The 22,909-nt window shown below is 34.8% G+C and overlaps 2 protein-coding genes and 2 long non-coding RNA genes across 5 annotated transcripts; 2 read left to right on the top strand and 2 right to left on the bottom strand.

Annotated features, from left to right (window-relative positions):
• Positions 1–502: 502 nt before the first annotated feature.
• Positions 503–6,860, bottom strand: LOC143448401 (multifunctional procollagen lysine hydroxylase and glycosyltransferase LH3-like). Its single transcript, XM_076948131.1, has 18 exons — positions 6,704–6,860; positions 6,422–6,519; positions 6,224–6,360; positions 5,926–6,040; positions 5,456–5,617; positions 5,249–5,312; positions 4,766–4,863; positions 4,482–4,586; positions 4,099–4,227; positions 3,894–4,015; positions 3,672–3,777; positions 3,455–3,576; positions 2,889–3,033; positions 2,012–2,125; positions 1,422–1,595; positions 1,078–1,224; positions 886–1,011; positions 503–782 (listed from the first exon to the last, which is right to left on the bottom strand). The coding sequence occupies exons 1-18, from the start codon at positions 6,774–6,776 to the stop codon at positions 627–629; spliced, it is 2,193 nt and encodes a 730-aa protein (XP_076804246.1). The 5' UTR covers positions 6,777–6,860; the 3' UTR covers positions 503–626.
• Positions 6,424–17,235, top strand: LOC143448403 (uncharacterized). The gene is made up of 3 exons (XR_013114455.1): positions 6,424–6,548; positions 13,060–13,179; positions 17,044–17,235. It is a non-coding gene; the product is annotated as an uncharacterized LOC143448403 (long non-coding RNA).
• LOC143448402 (procollagen-lysine,2-oxoglutarate 5-dioxygenase 1-like) lies at positions 10,489–19,338 on the bottom strand. Of its 2 annotated transcripts, none has more exons than XM_076948133.1 (18): positions 19,217–19,338; positions 17,032–17,129; positions 16,770–16,906; positions 16,229–16,343; positions 14,916–15,077; positions 14,705–14,768; positions 14,263–14,360; positions 13,581–13,685; positions 13,248–13,376; positions 13,044–13,165; positions 12,691–12,796; positions 12,481–12,602; positions 12,251–12,395; positions 11,977–12,090; positions 11,577–11,750; positions 11,307–11,453; positions 11,086–11,211; positions 10,489–10,983 (listed from the first exon to the last, which is right to left on the bottom strand). In XM_076948133.1, the coding sequence occupies exons 3-18, from the start codon at positions 16,895–16,897 to the stop codon at positions 10,828–10,830; spliced, it is 2,013 nt and encodes a 670-aa protein (XP_076804248.1). In that variant the 5' UTR covers positions 16,898–16,906; positions 17,032–17,129; positions 19,217–19,338; the 3' UTR covers positions 10,489–10,827. The 2 variants fall into 2 exon arrangements, with proteins under 2 accessions (XP_076804248.1, XP_076804247.1); XM_076948132.1 differs by lacking the exon at positions 19,217–19,338 and adding an exon at positions 18,944–19,131.
• A 1,420-nt stretch (positions 19,339–20,758) lies between these two features.
• LOC143449095 (uncharacterized) lies at positions 20,759–22,904 on the top strand. The gene is made up of 3 exons (XR_013114515.1): positions 20,759–21,185; positions 21,311–21,888; positions 22,004–22,904. It is a non-coding gene; the product is annotated as an uncharacterized LOC143449095 (long non-coding RNA).
• The last annotated feature ends 5 nt before the right edge of the window (positions 22,905–22,909 follow it).

Below are 22,909 nucleotides of genomic sequence, written 5' to 3'. Positions count from 1 at the left end.
TATTATTTTCTTATGGGAATATGATTTAACTGTTATTTGATATTGTATTGATGAGTTCGTTACCAAAACAAAGCGTTTCAATGTTACGCCTTCACCGAAGTGAATTATGAAATCTTAACTAACGGTAAGTGCAATATTACATTTGTGAAGTATTTTCTCTAAAGGGTTTGTTTTACAATTAAAGAAGCATGTCGTTGTAATGCACAAGTCATAACGCTTTAACAGCAAATTTTTAAAACTTTCTGCCCGTCTATAAAACCTCAACGCACATTTCTTCATTATACTTATTAAGTAGCTCTTTTACTCTTGGTTTGTCGGCAAGTGCTTCTGATTTTTGAAGCGAATTTCTTTCATTAACAGCAGTAACGAAAATGCCCGAACTTTTCGTAAAGCACGGCACGATAATTGTTTACTTCCATTTTACACAATACTACAAGTCAATCAAACTATTTTTCCTCGTGTAACTCTGGGCAGTTCAGTTGGAATTGAATTACTCAGGAAACATGAGAGCAGCAGTTTTATTGCAAAAAACTAAGCAATTGTACAGAAAGGCATAAAAGTGATATAAAAGGTTTACGACTGCATAATACTACGATTTAGTTACATTTTTACGAATTAAGTGCAAATTAAGGATCAACAAATGACACTGCTATGTATCGGGTACCATTTGTAGTAAGTAAACCCTCGTGATAATGAGTCAACCGACCCGGATGAATCAGAGCGTAGCCTTTAGGAATGTTTGTCACTGAGCAATCGTATCTCAAAAATCGACATCCACCACCCTGCATGCAAACAACAGCCAAGTTATAACCAACTTCAGCACAGTGCAGTTTCAACGTTTTTGGAGTTGAAACCCACTTCAAAATATAAGAATATGTATTTCACCTCGTAATCTGTTCCATGAGAATTTAGGGCAACGTTCATTGTCCAAGTAGAAGAATCGTGGTGAGGACGCAGGAATGATTGTTCCGTTGGTTTGTATCGAACAACAAACATCATAATTGAATGAGCCTGGACAAAGTAAGACTTGGGTTAGATTTATATACAAAACAAAGTGCTTGTGAAAGTTATATGTACCTTTGTATAAAATCCTGGATAAACTTTTTCCACTATTTTGGTTGGGTAATGACGTAACAGGAAAAGCCATTCTTTTTCAAAAGCGATTTGATTCATATGAATATCGACTGTAGGAACGTTTTCATACCCACCAGCCAATCGTGAATCCTACAAAATACTTGATACTTACAAAATACTTGATTATTCCCATCAAAATACTTTCTTCGATAGTAAATACAGAATTTGTACAATTTTCCTTCAGTTTTTATGTTCTATTATATTATTTATTAATTATCAATTAATTATATTTCAGTACAATTGTGATTAACTCTTTCAGTGCGTTTTATGTGGTATGAAAAATTTACCTTATTTTTTCCACCTGACCATTCTCCATAATCTTCCATGATCTCAACGAGCGTGTCAGCAGCTCGGTGTGTAAACAAAGGGAACATGTAAACATCTGGACAAGGTTGGGCTATGTCCACAGCATCCAATGTTGCATTCCAAAAATCAGGATGGATGTACCTTTCCTCCCAGTCCTGGTTAAGTAAAATTCAAGGTAAGCTATCACTTTTTATGTATTCTTTGCACAGAGGCAATTGTTAATAGCATATGAGGTCTATTCTGAGTAAATTTACCTACATTTGGACATTTACACTATGCACTTTGTTGGAAATTATTCCTTTTCAATAAGACTGATGACACCTATAGCTGTATAGGCGAAATATATTTCTGTTTTAGACCGTTCAAACCAACCCTGATTTATTTCACTTTTTACATTAACCTTTTAATGCAGTTAGTGGTCGTTTGCCTCTATATGACTGATGTTTGAAGTGCTGATCCAGGGTTGCCATAAATGCTTATTGTTGGAAATAATAATATATACTTTTAAAAACAGCTTAACCAAACCCACATGGAATACTAATATAAGTTTATATTGAAATAACTTAGTAACCTTTGTGTTGTCTTTAATCTGCCACCAGTCAGGATGGATGGTATCTGTCATCACATTTTCGGTAAAAATCAATCTTCCAAAGTCTATTTCGTTTGTTGCAAATATGAAGATTCCCTATGATTATAAAGACAATTCGTAATTTGGATGTTCTCAGTTTAGTGCACACTTCTTGTACGAAACCATTTATCATAGCTAAAGACTTTTTCCAAACAGTACACTTATGTTTAAAAATCATGAGGTCCTATGAGAAAGGATAGAGTGAATAAAACGCTGCTGTTCACAGTTGGATGGATTTATGCGGTATGATACATAACAAAATTCCTATTTATGTGGTCATGTGACATTTTGTTCCGAATCTTTTTATTACGGAACCATTTGCAAACTTAATTCAATCACTTTGTTTGGTAAAAACGTTCTTTTTTATAACCAAAGTTTGAAAAAAAACAAAGCATTTGGAAATTTTAAGTAAGAAAATGTGAATATTTCAAATTTCATGTTGAATTTCAGCAAAATGGGTCACAACACATGATTAATAGCCTTGTTTTAAACTACCTACCATTTATAGCAATGTTATGATCCGTTCATATTTTAGAAATTTTACAAAAATAATTGTTTCAGTTTTTGCCAAAATTTGATTTTTGATTAAACATTAACCGTCAATAAAATTGTCCTGAATTCTCCTTTAGCATTTAACAAAGTTCAAAAAAATTAAATTGGGAAAAAAGTAAAATAACTAATTAGAATAAGCACTTGGACAAAAAAAAATCAAATTGAAATTCTCCATTTCATTCTGTAATTATTTTAAGTACCGATTTTAAGTTCTTTACCAAGCCTTGTCTGTTACGTAAATATATTACAATAAATGTTAGGTCCTTACCTCATCTCGCATATGATTGCAGTAAGCCATATCTGCATCAACATCTTCATAGTTATACAGGCGTTGAATTTTATTTTCGATGTGCATAAGTGTGTCTCCTCTTGTCAAATACACAGCATTAACAAAGGGGACATTCCAGATGCCCCTGTAAAACAATTAGTTAGTCTTTAGGTAAACACAGAAATTTTTTATTGAAACAAGAAACATTGTGTTACCAAAGCTAGGGTTGATGCAAACATTCTAACTGCAGAAATTTTGAGTAATATTTGTACTAATTCTCAATGCAAGGTAGAACTAATCTTAGACTATCTTACTTGCTACTTATATAGGGACACAGTGTAATAACAAAGTGCGAGTTATCAGGCTCTGTTCGTATGTAAGTTGCAAATAATTGCATTGTTTAAGATTATTCCTCCTTCCTGTCTTTGAGAATGAGTATGTTATGACTCGAAGCATCTGCAATTAATATGTTTGCATTTACTCTAGTCCGGCTTTTGGTGTTTTTGTTTTGAATTACTCGATCTTCCCAATAATTTGCTTGTAATTGGTGTTACCAGTATTTTTACCTTCTCTCATTATTTACTATAGCTAAGTAGTCATCTGATCTTGAGTAGTAACCATCAATATTTATCGCACCCCAAAAGTTGCTCCACAATTTACCATGCCGTACCACAATTGGGGCAATGACCTGAAAGATTCAAGTGATGTCAAAATTAGGCAAGAAGTATTCAAATTCATATATATACCTAAATACTTCAGAGAATTTGAGCAATTTAGTCTTACTTGCTTGTTCTTGGTTATCAAAAACTTTAAAATGTCTGGTTCTGTGATTTGAACATATGAGTCCACGCTGAACTGGTAATCACAGTCAATCTCAATGCAATGATTTCTGTAATAAATGAAGAACGTTTTCATTGGAGGCAAGAGTGGCTAGTTTTTTGTTGGTGTATGAATAACATTAGTTTGGATACACAAAACAAAGTGCAATCTAATGTTCTAACTTACACTGCCATATTTCTAGCTGCTTTTTCATCAATGTTTTCATGGGGTGAAACACTTTTGACAGCTGCATACTTTGAACGATGTCGCAACATAAATTGTGACACATAACGTTCTACATCTCCCTCCTGAAAAGTGACATGATTATGTTGACTATAATTTCTTTTATTTATTTTGTAATCTGTGAGTTTAGTACTTTCAACCCACTTACATTGTTGTGAACAAACAAGGTGATTCTAGACTTGGGATATGATATCTGTTCTAGTCTTTGTAAAAATTCTTCAATGAATGGAGTAGGTTGTTCGATAAATATTGCCATTTGAATTTTAGGGAGTTCTTCCTGAAATGAAAATTAAAGTAACAACTTTTTAAAAACAATGAATAAAAATTCTTTATTTTTATGATTATATTATGAGTTATAGATCATAGCATTCATAATATTTTGTATATATTGAGTAAGATATGGTATGGCCTAATGTTTTTCTGATTCACCATGTCTTTTTGTAATTTTGCTGTCATCATGTTTCAATCACAAGAAAAAAGCCTAGAATTCATTTTGTGAACAATAAACTAAAAATATCTGCATATAACAACCTCTTGGATGTTTGTTAAATCTATAAGGTTTCGATTGCATTGCCTACATCCATATTCACTATGCCAGGCATCAGGTACATAATTTGTGAAATGATTTAGATGGACCTGTAAGTAAATTGACGCTAAACTGATCATAAACAATAATCTTTTGATATAATAAAGTAAGATATATATTAAAAATGACAAATGGAAAATGTTTAAGGGCATGGTTATTGACATATTTGTGTACATTAATCTATTTCTCTCTTAAGTTCCACCAAAAATATAAATTTGGCTTAGATTACCTTGCTGGGACCATTCCCATGAATGACACTTGGGAGTGTTGAGTATTTCAAGTTTTTTATGCGAGTAAATGTGTCTTCTTCAACCATTTCCAACTCATCTGATAAAGAAAGTTCACATGTTGTAAGTTTGTAAAATAAAAAATAGAGCATTATTAACTTTGTTTAAATACAACATGCAGTACAATTAGTTAGCTCTCGTACCAAACACGTTGATTTTTAAAACAAAATTACAGGCAAATCAGTAATGATGTACAAGACGTCTTCAAAGCAAAGATACCACCCAACGATCAAAAGTATACATGATTAGTTAATTAACAATTACTAATTTACGATAATTAATCCATTGCCCAACCACTTGTTGGTACTGGACATTGGACTTTCAGTACATTTTCATAATTGCGTTGTTTTCCACAATCCACATACATACCAGATATGGTAACTTAGCCTAACATATTATAAAAAGCTGTATGTATATTAACCTACTTTTGGCAAAATTGATATTTTGAACTAGTTTACTTGTATGATCCAATGTTGCATTGAGTTGAGTCTGAAAACGTACATTTAAATTATTAAGAAAACTCAAAATAGCTAAGTCAACTGAAGAAACAACAAGAATTTTATGACAACATGCTGGTTTTATCTTACCATACCCAAACTAGCTACACTTGCAACTACAGCAATAAATCTTACCCTTAATGTAGCGTTAACATATATCTTTGTGTAATATAGTTGGTCATCATCGGTATCTTGCATGTTCCATTGTGTAATAATAGACCAAAAAGTGTCAGCATAACCAATTATTCCACCGGAACATAAAAATCGTTTGCCAACAGTAACTTCTGGATACCGATTCTGTTAAATTTATTTGTTGCTGAATTTGGTATGTAAGTCACTATTTCTTTGCAAGTAGGTGACACACCTTTTATATGGTGCAACAGAAACAGGAAAATAGCTTCAACTGTACATTTTTTTCTAGTAAGTTAGGCTGTCACTGTGCAAAGTTATTAACAGTTAGCCAATAGCCACGCATAATATACTAACTGTATACTTTGAACAGCTGTGTTTATAATAAATATTACATACTTGGAAGATGAAACAAATAAACAAACAACTTTAGATAAGTTAACATGCTTTCAGTTTTATACGATAGAAAATAATACCTCTAGTGAGCGATCAGGCCAAATGGTACTTTCAGCAGAAAATATAATTCGTGCATTAAACTCTTTAAACTTGGATAAAATTTCCTCTTTTCCAGTTGTAAAAACTACATCATAGCTGAAAAAAGAACACTTCTGTGACAGCGTTATGTACTAACTTACCTGACAACAAAGGCAAAAAAAACAAACTTGATGATTGTATTAATTAACTGTATGCACACTAGAGCTACAAGTAAATGTACTCTTATCAATAAAACTGACTGTTGATTAAACACAAAATATAATGAACTTAACCAATTACCTATCTGTAAAAAAGAGAACCAGATTTTTGTTCTCTTTATATTTCTCAAGTCCTCGCTTTAAAATATTTATTTTTTGACCACCTCCTGAATACAATCGTAAATATCCACCCCTCCATTCCTCATGCATACCTAACACCTAAAATAGTGCATATGTTTTTGAATAGACGAACGTTTAGCGGTATACTAAAGTTACTCACTAAAACATCCAGGTTAAAAAGTTTAAGAGACTCTTCAAATCGTTTGAAGCCATCAGTTTCATCAGTGGCCACAGTTACAACTAAGAGCTCCAGTGGATCTACAAAATGTAAAATCAAGTATGTTGAGGTATGTGCGCTAACTGGTTACTGGAACTAGTTTGTCTGAACATAGGTTTAGTTTAAGTGCTGTCTGCTACATTGTACATACATAATTTTAATATCGCAAGTTTGGGTTTGTAGCTGTGCTAGTTTTCTCATATGAGACCAACATTAACAACAAACCTGCTTGAGAAGGTAGTAAACTCTGAAAACAAAGAAGGTTTAGTAGGACACAAGCTAGTCCTCCAAATTGCATATTGGCAGTGTCTAGCAGTTTACTATCAGGCTCTCTATGTATTATTTTTCACATAAAGTCACTCTGTACGCAAAATAATGAAAATTTATTAAATCAATAAACCAATCATTTCATTTCTCGTCAAAAGTTAAATATTGATCTGGATTAAGTATTGAGACTTGTCAGTTGTTGCTGTTCTATGTTCATGCAAGGAAACTAACGCCTAAGTCCATCTGCTTCAACAACGTCCAAATCTGTCAAAATTGTTAATTTGCCGTGCCCCATAACCTGATAATTGTGAGCCAGTCTTTCTAAACAGGCCTAGCGTGAATTATTGGACTCCCTCATTTCTGTAACTTATTTAACCGACGTCCCCTACTTGTCTTCATTCATATCCAGTTACGTTTTAAATCGTGCTCTTCGTTTGCGCTGCAAAGTAGCTTTAACCAATTGCTATCAATGGGCTTTGGGCCCATGGGAAAAACAGCAAAAATTGACTACGTGACGAGCGCGCACAACCGGCGCTCTAACTTCGCTGCTATTGTCGGCTTCTCCAGATTTCGCGACGACCGGAAACGTAGCTACCAATTAGCAGACTGTGTCGGCGTGTAGGTGAAGTTTTAACGGTGAAATACGAAATAACAAGGTTTTACTAGCCACCGGCTCTGTTTGCACGTCATGTGTAGCTGCGAGCTACGTGAGATCTGAAATTTATTTTGTCTGTTAACAGAAAAAAATTTATTAAAATGAAGCATGTTGTCTTTTTGCGGTAGGCATGTGGGTGAGATTGATTGAATATAATATTTGTTTTCTTATCTTGCAATCTTTAGTTATTCTCTCTTTTCTTTATAGCCTATATAGATCTTTAAACGACGATATGTTATAATTGTTTCGTGTAACTTTATACCGATAACTAAGTAAAACTTCTTCAACCTCTACAAGCTTTTTCTTTCTTCCTGAAACTTCGTTTATTGAAAACAAGTGTTTCAGAACTTTCAGTAGCCCTACATTAAATTCTTGAGAAATGTGGCACGTACGGACATTCTTTCCAACGTTGCCTAAAGGTCCTAACATCGTCATGTGCCCGCTGGATATGTACGAATAGAAAGTAACGTTGAAATTGCATCATATGCATACGCACGCAAACTACCGAACGTGTTTGGATGAATTTATGACTATTAATAATGACGAAACTATGCAGTTTTTGATTAGTTAATATCTTTAATATCGATGGCAAGAAATTTTAAATGTGATTTGTTAAAGCTGAACTAATTCGCCTTAAAGTGATGAACAAGTTAACGTTATTAAATAATTGTCACAATGCTTGACATAGACATTAGCGGTTACGAATTGGGTTTATTCGCTGAGTTGACGCTGAAATTTATGTTTTTCAGACTATTTTACCGTAATGCACGTTTCGTATTCAAGTCTTGCCACGTTTGCTTGTCTTAGTTGTGGTAATTAACATCATTGCTAATAGGTTTACTGACGGTTTTTTCTAAAAAATTTCTTTGATCATCACATAATTTTTAACGCTTGCTTTCAAACACCATAGAATGCATAGATAGTGGATTTTAACTCTTTCATCTAAATGAGTCTATTCCGTCGTTTTTTATGGTTCTTTTCTTTTGCACTGAGAACAAGGATAGATACACAGTAAAAAAACGTCATGCAGCTATTAGAAGGATCTGATTAGGCATATAGTGTTGGTTTCAGTCGTATTACTTTGCGTAACTAGTATATGGCATAGCAAATGGCTAGTCTTAACTGAATTGTTCATGGGCATTGTTGCACAGCGATTGCCTGTTATACGTGGACGATGTGACGATGCTGAATCATCGAAAAGTACATGTTTCAGTTGCACATTTTTAAGTTTTATCGATTTATAACCATTCATTTCATAAATTACAGGTAACCAGTTCAATACAAAGTCATTTAACATGGCTACAACCAGCTAGCCAGCCAGACACCTATTTCGGTTGCGCCCACAGTTTACAAGTGGAGATTTGCTAACATGTCTCGCATAAATAAGTTCTGACGTCATATTTCCATGAAATTTCGTTTTGGCCGTGTCGCAAACAAGCAAATTTACACTCCAATTACAAGATGTTTACACAATGTTAGGAAATCTGCAACTTCCCTAAAAACACACGACATTTTCCTCTGCTGCTACGATGTTGTTTTGGTTGACCTATTTTGCACAATTTGCTGCCGAAAGTGACATTACCCGACTACATGTAACTTTCGTTTTTAAGTTTCTTTATGTGATGCGAACGTAGACTTCACAGTGTGGTGGTGGGCAGTTAAACAAAACCAGTTATTTAGTTAAGAACAAATAGCATCACGATCTTGTCTTATATGCGGGAGATCTAAGACCAATACTTGTATGTGCTGTTGTTATTTGGCGGTATTGTTCTAAGTTGATCTTTATTCGTAAGCTAATTATCCATAATAACTGTCTATTACTGTACGATTCTACACGGTACAAGCGGCTGTTGCCAAAGTTCTGTCCTCTGTTGCAAATTACCCATCAGCCAATTAATAAGTACCCTGTAGATTCCATTTTGTTAACCAGCTAGTGTGTGTAGGTGTAAACTGCCTTGCAAAAGCCCATCCATTGATGCTTTGAGCGGATAAGTTTCTGTTTATTGTAATTTATTTTATAAAACTTGCAAAGTTCGCGTAAAGAAGTGCAGTTTTGTTTCACTTTTATACTGGATATACTTTTACGTTATACAGTAGACGCCGCTTAATAATTAAGTCTATCTTTGTCTCAGACGATTTCGTTAAGCGGCGGTTTTATTCCTCGGCACAGTTAGACCAGCTGTAGAAAACTATACACTGTACATGGTCACAAGGCCAAAAATGTTTATTTAGAAACAAATGGTTATACTGTAGCTCTTTATGAACCAGTCCAACGTCAACGCATGATACTTTTGCGTATTTCTGTAGCAGCTTCATTAAACTGATCGAGAATTTTGCCTTCCAAACCTTTGTTTATAATTATTCCATATGAGGATAGCGGAAAACCGATTGCGTCCTTTTCACTTCAGCAGCTTAACTTAAAGGAAAAACTTGCAGGGTGGCACAAACTGAAATTATACTTAAGATGGACGTGAATGCCTTTTTAATTATTTTCCGTATAATGTGGCCTGTAGATTTGCATAATGTCAGAATCACAACCACGCGACGAAGTAGTACATAAATGTTTTTTAAAAAAGTCTTTGGTTGTCAGGATTATCCACAGCTAATTCATTTGTTTCAAATTACGATAAAACTGATCTTTACACTACATCATGTAACCGAAGGAGGCCTATATACATATCTGTTGTCCAGGATATGAAACATAGGTAACCGTGCACTTATTGTAACGTATCTTCAGCCCGTGCGTTGGAATAGGACACCTCGATGTTTTGTAATTGCTTGAAAATGCTCATGTTAAACGACATGTGAAGACAGTTGTAAAATGTTTCCAACGACAGCTTAGGCTTAATGAATGCATTGAACAATAACCACTTTCCGCTGAACAACTCTAACCTATTAATCGTCCCAGCAATTATATACAATTATATACACACAAGCAAACCTAAAATGCGATATTACATTTAAGAAGTATTTCAACTACCAGACTTGAGTTTTATACAGCTAAAGAAGACTGCCGTTGTATGTCAGAGTAAAATTTTTGACAAACCTTCAACCCTTTTGTTAATTCATCCTATTTTAGTCGTAAAAATCGTCGGTATGAAGTGTTTAATATATTACCGGTCTGTCGGCAAGTGCGTCTCAGTAAGAAAAATTTCTTGCATAAATACTTTCATTAACGGCCATAAACACAAAAATCTTCGTAATGGTCCCGCCATAATAACAATTGACATGACATGCCAACCAAATTGATTACGGGTAGCCTCGAATAATTATACTGAAATTAGTTAGAATACATATGAGCAGTAGTTTTACTGCAAAATAAACTTTAGTCAATTGTACAAGCAATGCCATAATCGTGAAATATCACAATAATGTCCACAACTGCATAATATTCAATTCTATTACATTTTTACGAATTAAGTGCAAATTAAGGATCAACAAATGACACTGCTATGTATCGGGTACCATTTGTAGTAAGTAAACCCTCGTGATAATGAGTCAACCGACCCGGATGAATCAGAGCGTAGCCTTTAGGAATGTTTGTCACTGAGCAATCGTATCTCAAAAATCGACATCCACCACCCTGCATGCAAACAACAGCCAAGTTATGATCAACTTCAGCACAGTGCAGTTTCAACATTTTTGGAGTTGAACCCACTTCAAATTATAAGAATACGCATTTCACCTCGTAATCTGTTCCATGAGAATTTAGGGCAATGTTCATTGTCCAAGTAGAAGAATCGTGGTGAGGACGCAGGAATGATTGTTCGGTTGGTTTGTATCGAACAACAAACATCATGCTGGAATCAGCCTGGACAAAGCAAAGGAGGACTTGTGTCAGATTAATAAACCATCTTAAAACAAAACAAGACAAAGGCAAAATTGCCCCTGAAAGATTACAAATACCTCGGTATAAAATCCTGGATAAACTTTTTCCACTATTTTGGTTGGGTAATGACGTAACAGGAAAAGCCATTCTTTTTTAAAAGCGATTTGATTCATGTTAATATCGACTGTAGGAACGTTTTCATACCCTCCAGCCAATCGCGTGTCCTTTACAACAAAGAGTAGATGGTTTCTGGTAGTTGTCATGTTCTATTAACTATAATTATCAATTACATCTCGTTACTTGTGATTAACTCTTTCAGTGCGTTTTATGTGGTATGAAAAATTTACCTTATTTTTTCCACCTGACCATTGTCCATAATCTTCCATGATCTCAACGAGCGTGTCAGCAGCTCGGTGTGTGAACAAAGGGAACATGTAAACATCTGGACAAGGTTGAGCTATATCCACACCATCCAATGTTGCATTCCAAAAATCAGGATGGATGTACCTTTCTTCCCAGTCCTGGTTAAGCAAAATACAGAATAAGATATCACTTTGAAAGCATTCATTACACAATAGCAATTGGATTTGCTGTTCAGAGTCAAGTTGTATATATTGTTATCGTATATTTACATTTAACTTTTTTCAGAAAATGTATGTTTGTTAACCAGATTAGTCAGACAAACATAATTGACCTAGATATCCAGGCTTCAAGTAATAACAACAAAAATAACAGTTATTAATAAACCTCTGTGTTGTCTTCAATCTGCCACCAGTCAGGATGAATGATACCTGTCATTACATTTTCAGTAAACATCAATCTTCCAAAGTCTATTTCATTTGTTGCAAATATGAAGATTTCCTATGAATATAAAGACAATTGTAAAATATAAATGAAGAAAAAGAAGAAAATAGAAAATTTAAAGTACTTCTTGGATCTTTAGCTCGATCTACTACAATACTGAACTTTATTAAGCCCAGTCTGTTACATAAGCACAGTACAGTAAATATTAGTTCGATACCTCATCTCGCATATGATTGCAGTAAGCCATATCTGCATCAAAGTCTTCATAATTATACAGGCTCTGAATTTTATTTTCCGTGTATTTAAGTGTACTTCCTTTTGTCAAATACACAGCATTAACAAAGGGAACATTCCAGATTCCACTGTAAAACAATTACAGTTTAACCTAACATTTTGGAAAACACTTTCTTAAACTGAGACGGGAAACAAGATATTAATTATTTTTACCTTCTCTCATTATTTACTATAGCTAAGTAGTCATCTGATCTTGCATAGTAACCATCAATATTTATCGCACCCCAAAAGTTGCTCCACAATTTACCATTTTGAACCACAATTGGGGCAATGACCTAAAAGAATGAAGTGAATACTGGAGTCCAAAGTTAAGCCAGAAACCGGTTGTACCATTTCACTCAGTTTTGAGCAATTTAATCTTACTTGCTTATTCTTGGATATCAAAAACTTCAAAATGTCTGGTTCTGTGATTTGAACATATGAGTCCACGCTGAACTGGTAATCACAGGCAATCTCAATGCAATGATTTCTGTAATAAATGAAGAACGTTTTCATTGGAGGCAAGAGTGGCTAGTTTTTTGTTGGTGTATGAATAACAATAGTTTGGACACACAGAACAAAATGAACTGATAGTCACAGTCACTTTTAATGCAATGATTTCTGAAACGAATGAATGATGTTTAAAATGGTTGATGTAAGAATGGCTAAATTTTATTGGTGCTTAATAATTTTTTTTGGATACACAAAACAAAGTGCAATCTAATGTTCTAACTTACACTGCCATATTTCTAGCTGCTTTTTCATCAATGTTTTCATGGGGTGAAACAATTTTGAAAGCTGCATACTTTGAACGATGACGCAACATAAATTGTGATATATAACAATCTGCATCTCCCTCCTGGAAAATGTGAGGTATGCTGTAAATCATGTTCTTCATTTTTAGTTTTTTATTTTGTAATCATTAATTTTATTACACTTACATTGTTGTGGACAAACAAAGTGATTCTAGACTTGGGGTACGACATCTGCTCTAATCTTTGTAAAAATTCTTCAAGAAATGGAGTAGGTTGTTCAATAAATATTGCAAGCTGAACAGAGGGGAGTTTATCCTGAAAAAAAAATTGTGTAACTATTTGGGGGAAAATAATATCTATTTTTGTAGGCTTATTGTTAAAAATATTTTATAAGCCATAAGTAAGGTATTGAACACTGGATTGTTGTGATTCGCTGTGCTTATGCAAGTTTCAATCGCTAAAATAAAATTTGGAATTGGTCTTGCCAACATACTAATTAATCTCTATAAAATAAATTGCCTTTGGTTCGTTGGGTAAATCAATAAGGTTTCGGCTACATTGCCTACATCCATATTCTGAGTGCCAACCATCAGGTACATAGTTCGTTAAGTGGTTTAGGTAGATCTGCAAATAACATGATTATGTTCATAAATAACTTATCACCCATATTATAATCCGTAAACCAGGGTGGCATTAGCTCTAAGGAGATGACTCAATCAGATATAGGATTACTTCCTCATCAGAATAACCTTCAGTTCATTGAAGAAGGCTACATTTTAGTAAAGTGCATGTTGCATTAAAATAATTTTTCCAAATTTTGAGAAAAGCCAATTAATCAGGTGCAACGGTGACTATCATACAAAGGTTAAAAGGTCAACTGCCAATGTATGGTCAGCATTTAAGGTAGAGATTGGTTTCTTTAATTTTTTGATGAGATAAGAAAAGATATTGCTGTTCTGTGAGCACACACTTACATAATTCAGTAGAAGTTTTTGTAAAATCTAATTTTAGAACACAAATATCGAAGAAAATTCTGGAACACCCAAGTTCCCCATTTTACGTTAAGCATTTTAATCAAGACAAATTTATCATATCAAATAAAATTTAATTAAAGGGTGTTATTATATTTGCATATTTAATTACATCAATATTACAAGTCTGTTTTTTGTTTTAACAAGTTTATAAACTTAGCTTATAATACCTTGCTGGGCCCATTCCCATGAATGACACTTGGGAGTGTTGAGTATTTTAAGTTTTTTATGCGAGTTAATGTGTCTTCTTCAACCATTTCCAACTCATCTGATGGAATGCATACGACATTCGAAAATGTATTACATAAACAATAAAGCTTAACATAGAATAACATAACACATAGCTTACTTAACAAAGGATTCAGCTTTGTTTAAACACAGTATACCCTTCTTCAGCTCTCAAGGTTTTCTCAAACTATATTCATTTACACTATTACACTTATGGCTGCTTTTGAGCAACATATATTCGTAACTAATCAATATAACCAATGTAACCTATAGTTTGAGAAATGCTGTTTTACATTTAGCCTACATTTATAATTACAGTATTGTATTCTACAGTCAACCTGCTAGGCAAAGTAACTAAACTTAAAGGTGACAAGAATAACTTACATTTGGCAAAATTGATGTTTTGAACTAGTGTGCTTGTATGATCCAATGTTGCATTGAGTTGAGTCTAAAAATGTAAATTTAGATTATTAAGAAAAACACAAATTAACGAAGGCAACTAAAGCAACAACAAGAATTTTATGACAAAATGCTGGTTTCATCTTACCATACCCAAACTAGCTACACTTGCAACTGCAAGTTCAATAAATCTTACCCTCAACGTAGCATTAAGATATATCTTTGTGTAATATAGTTGATCACTGTCGGTATCTTCCACATTCCATTTCGTAATAGTAGACCAAAAAGTGTCAGCGTAACCAATTATTCCACCAGAGCATAAAAATCGTTTGCCAAAAGTTACTTCTGGGTACCGATTCTGTTAAATTTGTATATTGTTGATATAGGTATGGAAATCACTAATCACTATTTAATTGTAAGTAGGTCAAATAGCTCTTGTTAAATTTATAGAGTTAGCTTCACAAAAAAATGTGTAATAAATTGAGTTTAAATTTCGTTACTTGGTGTTGAACTGAGGTTGTATTTAGTTTAGATTTAGTGACAGTATTACAACTTTTATTCTCATGAAACCAGGCACATACTGTAGCTTTTACAGAACATTTTTTAGTGAGTTATGCTGTCATTTTGTATCTTGATGGTTAGCCCTGCATAGTATGCTAACATTTAAAATCTGGAAAGATAAAAGAAACAGACAAACACCAACTTGATGCCACATACTTTAACTGAAAGACAAATTCAAAAACAATTTGAATTTAAATCAAAGAATAGTTTTTAGTAAGTATACTGACAGCTTTTCACCAATATTTAGTGGTTAAGGATTTACTGCCAAAAACGTGTCGCAAAAAACGCAAATTTATCTCTTCATTATGATGGAGGTGGCAGAAATGATTACAGAATAATGTGTATTACTGGTCAGGTGTTTGGATAAAGTATATATAAATAGCATGTTTCCTGTAGGCAACAAAACATGTTGTAGATATGATTAAGATGCACTTACGTACATAACAAAAATATCTTGCATTAATTAAGCCTAAGCTAGCTTACTGTTGGTATATTTGTACTACTGGTGGTTGTAGATGCCAAGCTACATCTCACTGAGCTTAGTCTCGGCTGTTTGCACTAGAATACTTCAGTACCCGTAACTGTCTTAAAGATAAGAATACTTCATTAGTATAAGTACTAATTGTACTGTCATCTGTGAAATTTCTATGCTAAAAATAGACATTGCTTACTTCTACTACTGTAATTAGTATTTCAGTCGTTCACTACTACTGCATACTTAATTCAAACCATCAAGTAGATTTTTTTAATATTGTGACGTCATCATGACTTCATCATGATTAGCGCCAAAATTGTGACAAAATTTTGGCAATAACTGCCTAACGATTGCATATTACTGTTCAAAACTATTTTCTCTAATATAATTAATGACAGCTATTCTTTAAGGTCAACTTGTTTTGGACTAGCCCCACACTTTAAGGTTTTAAATTAAATCATTAGAAATAATACCTCTAGTAAGCCATCAGGCCAAATGGTACTTTCAGCAGAAAATACAATTCGTGCATTAAACTCTTTAAACTTGGTTAAAATTTCCTCTTTTCCAGCTGTAAAAACGACATCATAGCTGTGAAAAAAAGAAAATAATGAACATTAACTACAGTGTTATTTGACAACCAAAACAAACTTGACAGCCGCACTTATTAACATATTTCTTTGATCATAAACCCCTTCAAATATAACAATATGCCATGCAAATTGGTTGTTAGATGCAAAGGTATCGCTTGGGAGCATGAATTATTGGTAAATTCTGATTAAAAAATATGTTTGCTTAGCTTTAAGAAAATGTGTTTTGCTTAGTCTGCTCTATAAGGTAGACGTTAAACATACTTGAAAACTGTTATTGAATAGATAGACAAAAAAATTATTCAGAGGTGTGCCTTATTAGCAAGATGGTACGTTAATTGCATGCAGACCAGTTAAAGATGTCATGTGTTCTTGCTAATTGAACTGACTATTGATTACATAAAAATAATGAATTTAACCAATTTACCTGTCTGTAAAAAAGAGAACTAGATTTTTGTTGTTTTTATATTTCTCCAGTTCACGCTTTAAAATATTTATTTTTTGACCACCACCTGGAAACAACCGTAAATAACCACCTTTCCATTTCTCATGCATTCCTAACACCTAAAATATACAGACATCCACATCGGGTGGTGTTGATGGTTGAAATAGTCTTTCATAAGTTGATGCTTTGCTAAGGTTTTTAAAAAAGAAAAACTATATACCGATGATATACTCAAGTAACTCACTAAAAATTTCAGGTTGAAAAGTTTGAGAGAGCCCTCAAGTCGTTTGAAGCCATCAGTTTTATCAGTGGCCACAGTTACCACTAAAAGCTCCAGTGGATCTGCAAAATGTAAAATCAAAGGTGATGAAATGTGTGAACTAACTGCTTAGAACAGAGATTTTCAATTTTTTAGTGTGCAACACACAAAATACATTACAAAAATGTCTCGGTGCACTGTATTGTCTGTCATAGGTATTCAGGTAGCAATTTATCTGTGTAAATCGATTAAACGCTTCTTCAACATCAGTGTATTATCATTCGTACTATTAGTTAAGAACTCGTAGAAGATTAATATTGACAAAAGGACATATTGATCCTTTTTTTAAATTGCCAACACAGGATGAGGAGAGCAAGGAAAGTAACCATTTCATTGATAATAACCGCTGTTGTCGATAATAGCTTTCCCCTAGCTTACAAGTCGAAATGTTTTTGTAGCAGTTCACTAAAATTTGCAGTTATGTATCTGCGTAGGTACTGTCCATCGATATAAAAGCGTACTAGAGAAGTGGATTTTCTTTAACACTAGAAGGACGGGGCGCGTCAATTGACGCATTTTCAACCTAAGTGCATCTATAACTTTTAAGTGGTGCATCGCAAAACCGTGATATTTCCTGACTTTTCCTACATTAGTGTTAGGTAACTAACCCATGAATATGAAATTTTTATTTTACCGGTAGAGATAATTAACGTGGTCACTACCTAGAAGGACGGGGTGCGTCAATTGACGCATTGTTACTTCACAGTACAAAAACCAGTTCTCGCGATAGAGAGTATTGTTTTCTTTCTGCTGATAATTACAGGTTTATCGAATTAGGTCACAGCTGCCAACACAGAGGTGTGACAAACGTGTCGACAAACTATGCAAGTCGACTTTTCCGCAAAACAGAGTAGTTTCGTCACAAGCGCAGCCTAATTTCGGAATTTTTGAAGTTTATCGAAGCGTAAGTGTAGTAAGAGTTTCTTAGTTAGATAAATTAGATGAATTAGATAAATTCGTCGGCTTGGTGGTTGCTCGTGGCGTGATAGGAGGGCGCAACTTCCCTGTGAAGAGTTTGTGGGGGAGGTCGTGGGGATGTCCGATGTTTTCCCAAACCATGGCAAGAGACAGGTTTCTGGAGCTCATACGATTCCTTCGCTTCGATCTGAAGACGGAAAGGCGTAGGAATCTATTGCATGATAAATTTGCACTCGCTTCACAACTTTGGAACAGTTTTATATCAAACTGCCAAAAAGCATTCATTCCACAGTGGAAGATAACTGTGGATGAGCAACTATTGCCGTGTAAGGCACGCTGCAAGTTCATCCAATATATGGCCAATAAACCAGACAAGTTTGGTCTAAAGTTCTGGCTGGCAGTTGACGTTGAAAACAAATATTTATTCAACGGTTTTCCTTACGTTGGAAAAGATGACGCAAGGAGCCCCCACGTGAGTGTGCCCACCGACGTTGTACTGAAACTCATGGCTCCGCTTTTTCAAGGAGGTTACAACGTCACTTGCGATAATTTTTTCACCTCACTTGACCTGGCGTTGCGACTTGCGGAAAAGAAGTGCAGCCTCGTAGGGACAATGCGCCAGAACAGGAGAGAAGTCCCGGAAGAGTGCAAGAAGAAAAAGGAGTTGCGTGAAACAGAAGTGTTTAGGCACGACGGCTTGCATTTTCAATGCGATTGCTTTTGTTAATTAAAATGCACAAAGCGGACATGCGATAGAAGTAGTTTTTTCGGAGCAACAGCACAGTTTTCTCAACAAAAAACGTTAGATTTGCGCCGTTTTGACCTTTTGCGTCAATTGACGCACTCCGTCCTTCTAGGTATACGAAAATTGCCGTCCTTCTAGTGTTAAGTGTAAATTTCAAGGCCCACATTTACAAACCTGCTTGAGAAGGAAGTAAACTTTGAAACCAAAGAAGGTTCAATAGAAAACACCCTGGTATTGCAAGTTGCATACTAGCTAAGTCTAAACAGTGAGATTATCTACCGGTATATAACACCTAAAAACGTATAAAAAGTCAAACTCCAGATTTAACTCTAAAATATTTTTTTGCTTAAATTTAGGGGCTGAAATATTGTGCTCTCAGGTGGTTGCAAACATATTAGTAGCCTAGACACGATGAGAGCACGGCCACGGGCCATTATCTGAACTTACTTCAGAAATCTGTCAATTATTCGTGTTCCATTGTTATGAAATGCATCTTAAATGAAAGACCAATCTACATCAGCTTCAAAATCTGTTGTAAGGGTCTACTATGCATTGAAGTATAAAGCCATTAACCAGTCTAATTGTAAAACCTCAACATAAGTTAATGTAGCGCTAGACTCCTTTTTTGCTTTAGCTCGGCTAACGACGCTTTCAACAATTGTTTTGTTTCAATTTAGCGTTTTAAGTTGCGTTTCTGTTTTGCAAAGAAAACTAATGCTAACCAGTAACCTACTACCAACATTGCACTTTAATACATATTTCGAAAACTGCACGTTAAAGCTAACTGACAACTTTAACGCTTGCACACAACAAACGTTCTAAAAATAGCGTCAGTGTTGCCAAGCAAGTTTTTTACAACTTATCATATTCCTCATTAAACCGGTTCAAAAATCACCAAATGTAGTTTTCGTAATCAGCCCCAGCTCTTTTTTAAAATCACGATACTAGTCTGCAGGAGTACGAAGATGCAGCAGTTTGGGAAAATGACCAGACTACTGGGCTTTTGAAGTAGCATAACCGGTTTAACGATTAAACTTTAAGTTTATTTTTTTCTGTGCTTACGCTTCTGCGCATCTGGCTTTAAACCCTTAAACTGTAATTACTGTTCTGTAACACAAACAGCGATTACGGGCCTCTCAGGCCCAATACTAAAATAATATGAAAAAGTAAGTCAATAGTTTCTCGATTCATTACATCGGCTGTATTCGTTTTGAGAAAATGATTTTAGGCCAAAGTTGCCTATATAATGCATGGATGTAGCAACAGGAATGTGAATGAATGAGTGTTTGACAAACACAACTCTAACCACAGACACTCCAAGCATCTCGCATACCCGGTTAGCAGTACTTCACCTAACTATGCACATATATGATATATTTTGGTTGTTGTGACATATTTTTGTTGTGCACCTAAAAAAGAACTCATCTTATTGAGATTCACTGTACAAATGCAATGTAACTTACATTGATTATAATTCTAAAGTTTACTTTAAACTAGAACCGGGCCTCCGAGGCCCTAAATTGCAATTTGAGGTGTGCTTTTGTTTTTAGCCAACAAAATTTTTTTTGGACTCATTAATCCTTACACTTCGGTTTTAAGTTTTGCAAACGACACTATTTAAGGCATTTCTGGAGCAACAGCTCTTAAAACCAAAAAATAAAAGAAATAAAAGAATTTTCTTTCTCACCGGGCCTCCCAGGCCCTCAATTACTGTTTAAGGGTTAAAAGGCGTCGATGTCGGCGTCATGTCTGAGTTGCTGGCACGTAGTAGTTAAACACTTTTTTAACGAAATATGATCGCTGGTATGCTTGGCATGGTCATTCAAACTAGTTACAAGTGGGTTCATTTTCTTCAAAATCAGAAAAGAACTTTGTTATTTACAGCTATTTGCACCTTCATTTACATTGCTATGCTCGAAGCAGTTATTACCAATCGCAGAATAAAACTCATTACGTTGCGGCTTGTGGAATATACTCTAGCAGTCTAGCCTATTACTACCGCGTCCTCAGAGAGCATGAAAGAAGTTTACTGAGTTGCAAATAAATTTTTCATGAACCAGTTTGAGGGCCTTTGTCCTTCACGTTAGTTTGCAAACTGATATTGCAATTTATTCTGATAAATTACGTAACGTAGACGTAATACGTTTATTTGCGAAAAAACTAACTAGTCGTAAACGAAGTTATTCCTTCGTGAAAGTAATAGTATAAAACACATTAACGTGGAACAACTGGAAACTAGTAATTGATGAATCCACTTCTTCGAAATCGTCATGCGAACTCTCCCTCTCTGCAATTTTTTTGGAACAAGGTTTCGAACCCAATGCATAATTGCGACCTAACTAGGCTACTCACACGATGGTATGAAGAAAATTTCCACGGACTTTTTTGGAAGATTTACGATATGAGAAAGCAAAAAGTAAGTTATGAAAATTTTCCTGCTTTTCAACCTTAACAAATCGTTGATATTCCAGTAATTGCTCTAGTTTCTCTCTTGTTCTTGAAATTTTCAAAACTCATATTTTAAAAAAATTTTTGTTATAGGATTCGAACCCGGGGCGCATAATTGTGATCCCACCGCTAAATCCAATCGCAAGAACAGGAAAATACAAAACCAACTACCACTCGTGCCCCGTGGAGTCCTTGCTGAAAGTAAATTCTACCGCATACACATGTATTGTGAGGATGCAGCTTGATTGACTGACACTGATTGCTGTCTGAATGTCAAGTTATCAGTAAACTCAAACATTTGATATTGATTCATTCTGATTATATTGATGCTTCATCGATTTGTCACATTTACATAACCATATAATACATCGACTTAAGGCAGCATTCGTTCGTTCATCCGTACTGAGTTTTAGAGTCTACTATGAATTTAGAGCGTGAACGAAGGTTTCCTATATGCAGTTGTGTGCGAACTGGGAGCTTCTGCCAACTAGAATAGGAAAGATCATAACAGAATAAACACGAGAGAGATAGGCCTACAGGAAGCATGGGAATAATTGCAAGCCAGGAAGTGGTATGGGAGTTACCAAGAATTCTCGACTCGTTTGAGGATGCCTGTGTCTTGGGGTTGTTGGTGACACAAGTCTAGAACCATTAGAGCTACACAATTTTAGGTAAGGATTGGTCTTTGTCGATACGTACTGTGCCAGTTGTGAATAATACGTCTTCTATTACAAAAAACCACTTCTATAATTTGTTTCAAACTGTAGGTCTATCATTTATTTGCAGCCAGTTGCAGTTCATCATTCCCTCGAAGATGTAGGTCTACCGCTTTTCAATGCCGTTTGATGACACGCACCCTAAACTCATCACGCTTAATATTGGGTGCTTAATAGCAAACGCTGGCAGTACCACAGCACTATAGTACCGAATTACTGTACCGCGGTAATTTTGAAAAAAAATACCAAATCTCTGTAACGAATTACTTTTTTCAAGACATTTCAGTCGGTCCCGATACTCGGTACTTTTCACGTGATGATTTCAAAATTTTAGCAAGAAGGCCTATGTTTTCACAAATATATGTTAATTAATCTTTAATAACGTACTAATTTTAGCATCTGTTGATCTTTTTTAATCTAGAAATGTCAGGTAAAATTGCAAGCTATTAAAGTCACATATGTTGTGACCTGGAGTAACGTTTATCGGGTCATAAACGCGGCAAACATTGCATTTGCAACAGCATCTTTTACACAAAATGTACCGAGTACCGACAAGGTACCGAACTACTTTTTAAAAATAGTACCAAATAGCGGAACCGTCGGTAAATTCCTTGCCAAGTACCCGTACCGTTACCGACGATACTTTCAAAGTAACGATTGCCCACCTCTGCTTAATAGTGGGCAAGATACATACAATAAACTTCCTGAATAACCTACACTTGGTGATGTGTTTGAAAGGAAAAATTGTTTAGTTTTAAAAAGCTTTAAGCCATTTTCTAACAACCGCCTTCTCCACAGTGGAGTATCAAGTTTTGTACCTGAGTTTTTGTGTGATTTTCTACAGAAATCAGCATGCTGGTGAGCCGATGGTTAACTAGCGAAACTACTGTCACTCCTCTCAATGTAGTAGTTGGCTTCTTTCTATCGCATTATAATTGCGTTGAACACCGTTTTTGTAACAACTCACCACTTTTGC

The sequence above is a fragment of the Clavelina lepadiformis genome, chromosome 3, assembly GCF_947623445.1.
Source record: "Clavelina lepadiformis chromosome 3, kaClaLepa1.1, whole genome shotgun sequence".
Lineage (NCBI taxonomy): Eukaryota > Metazoa > Chordata > Ascidiacea > Aplousobranchia > Clavelinidae > Clavelina > Clavelina lepadiformis.
The sequence above is the reverse complement of the archived record's forward strand: the minus strand, read 5'-3'. Positions and strand labels throughout refer to the sequence as shown.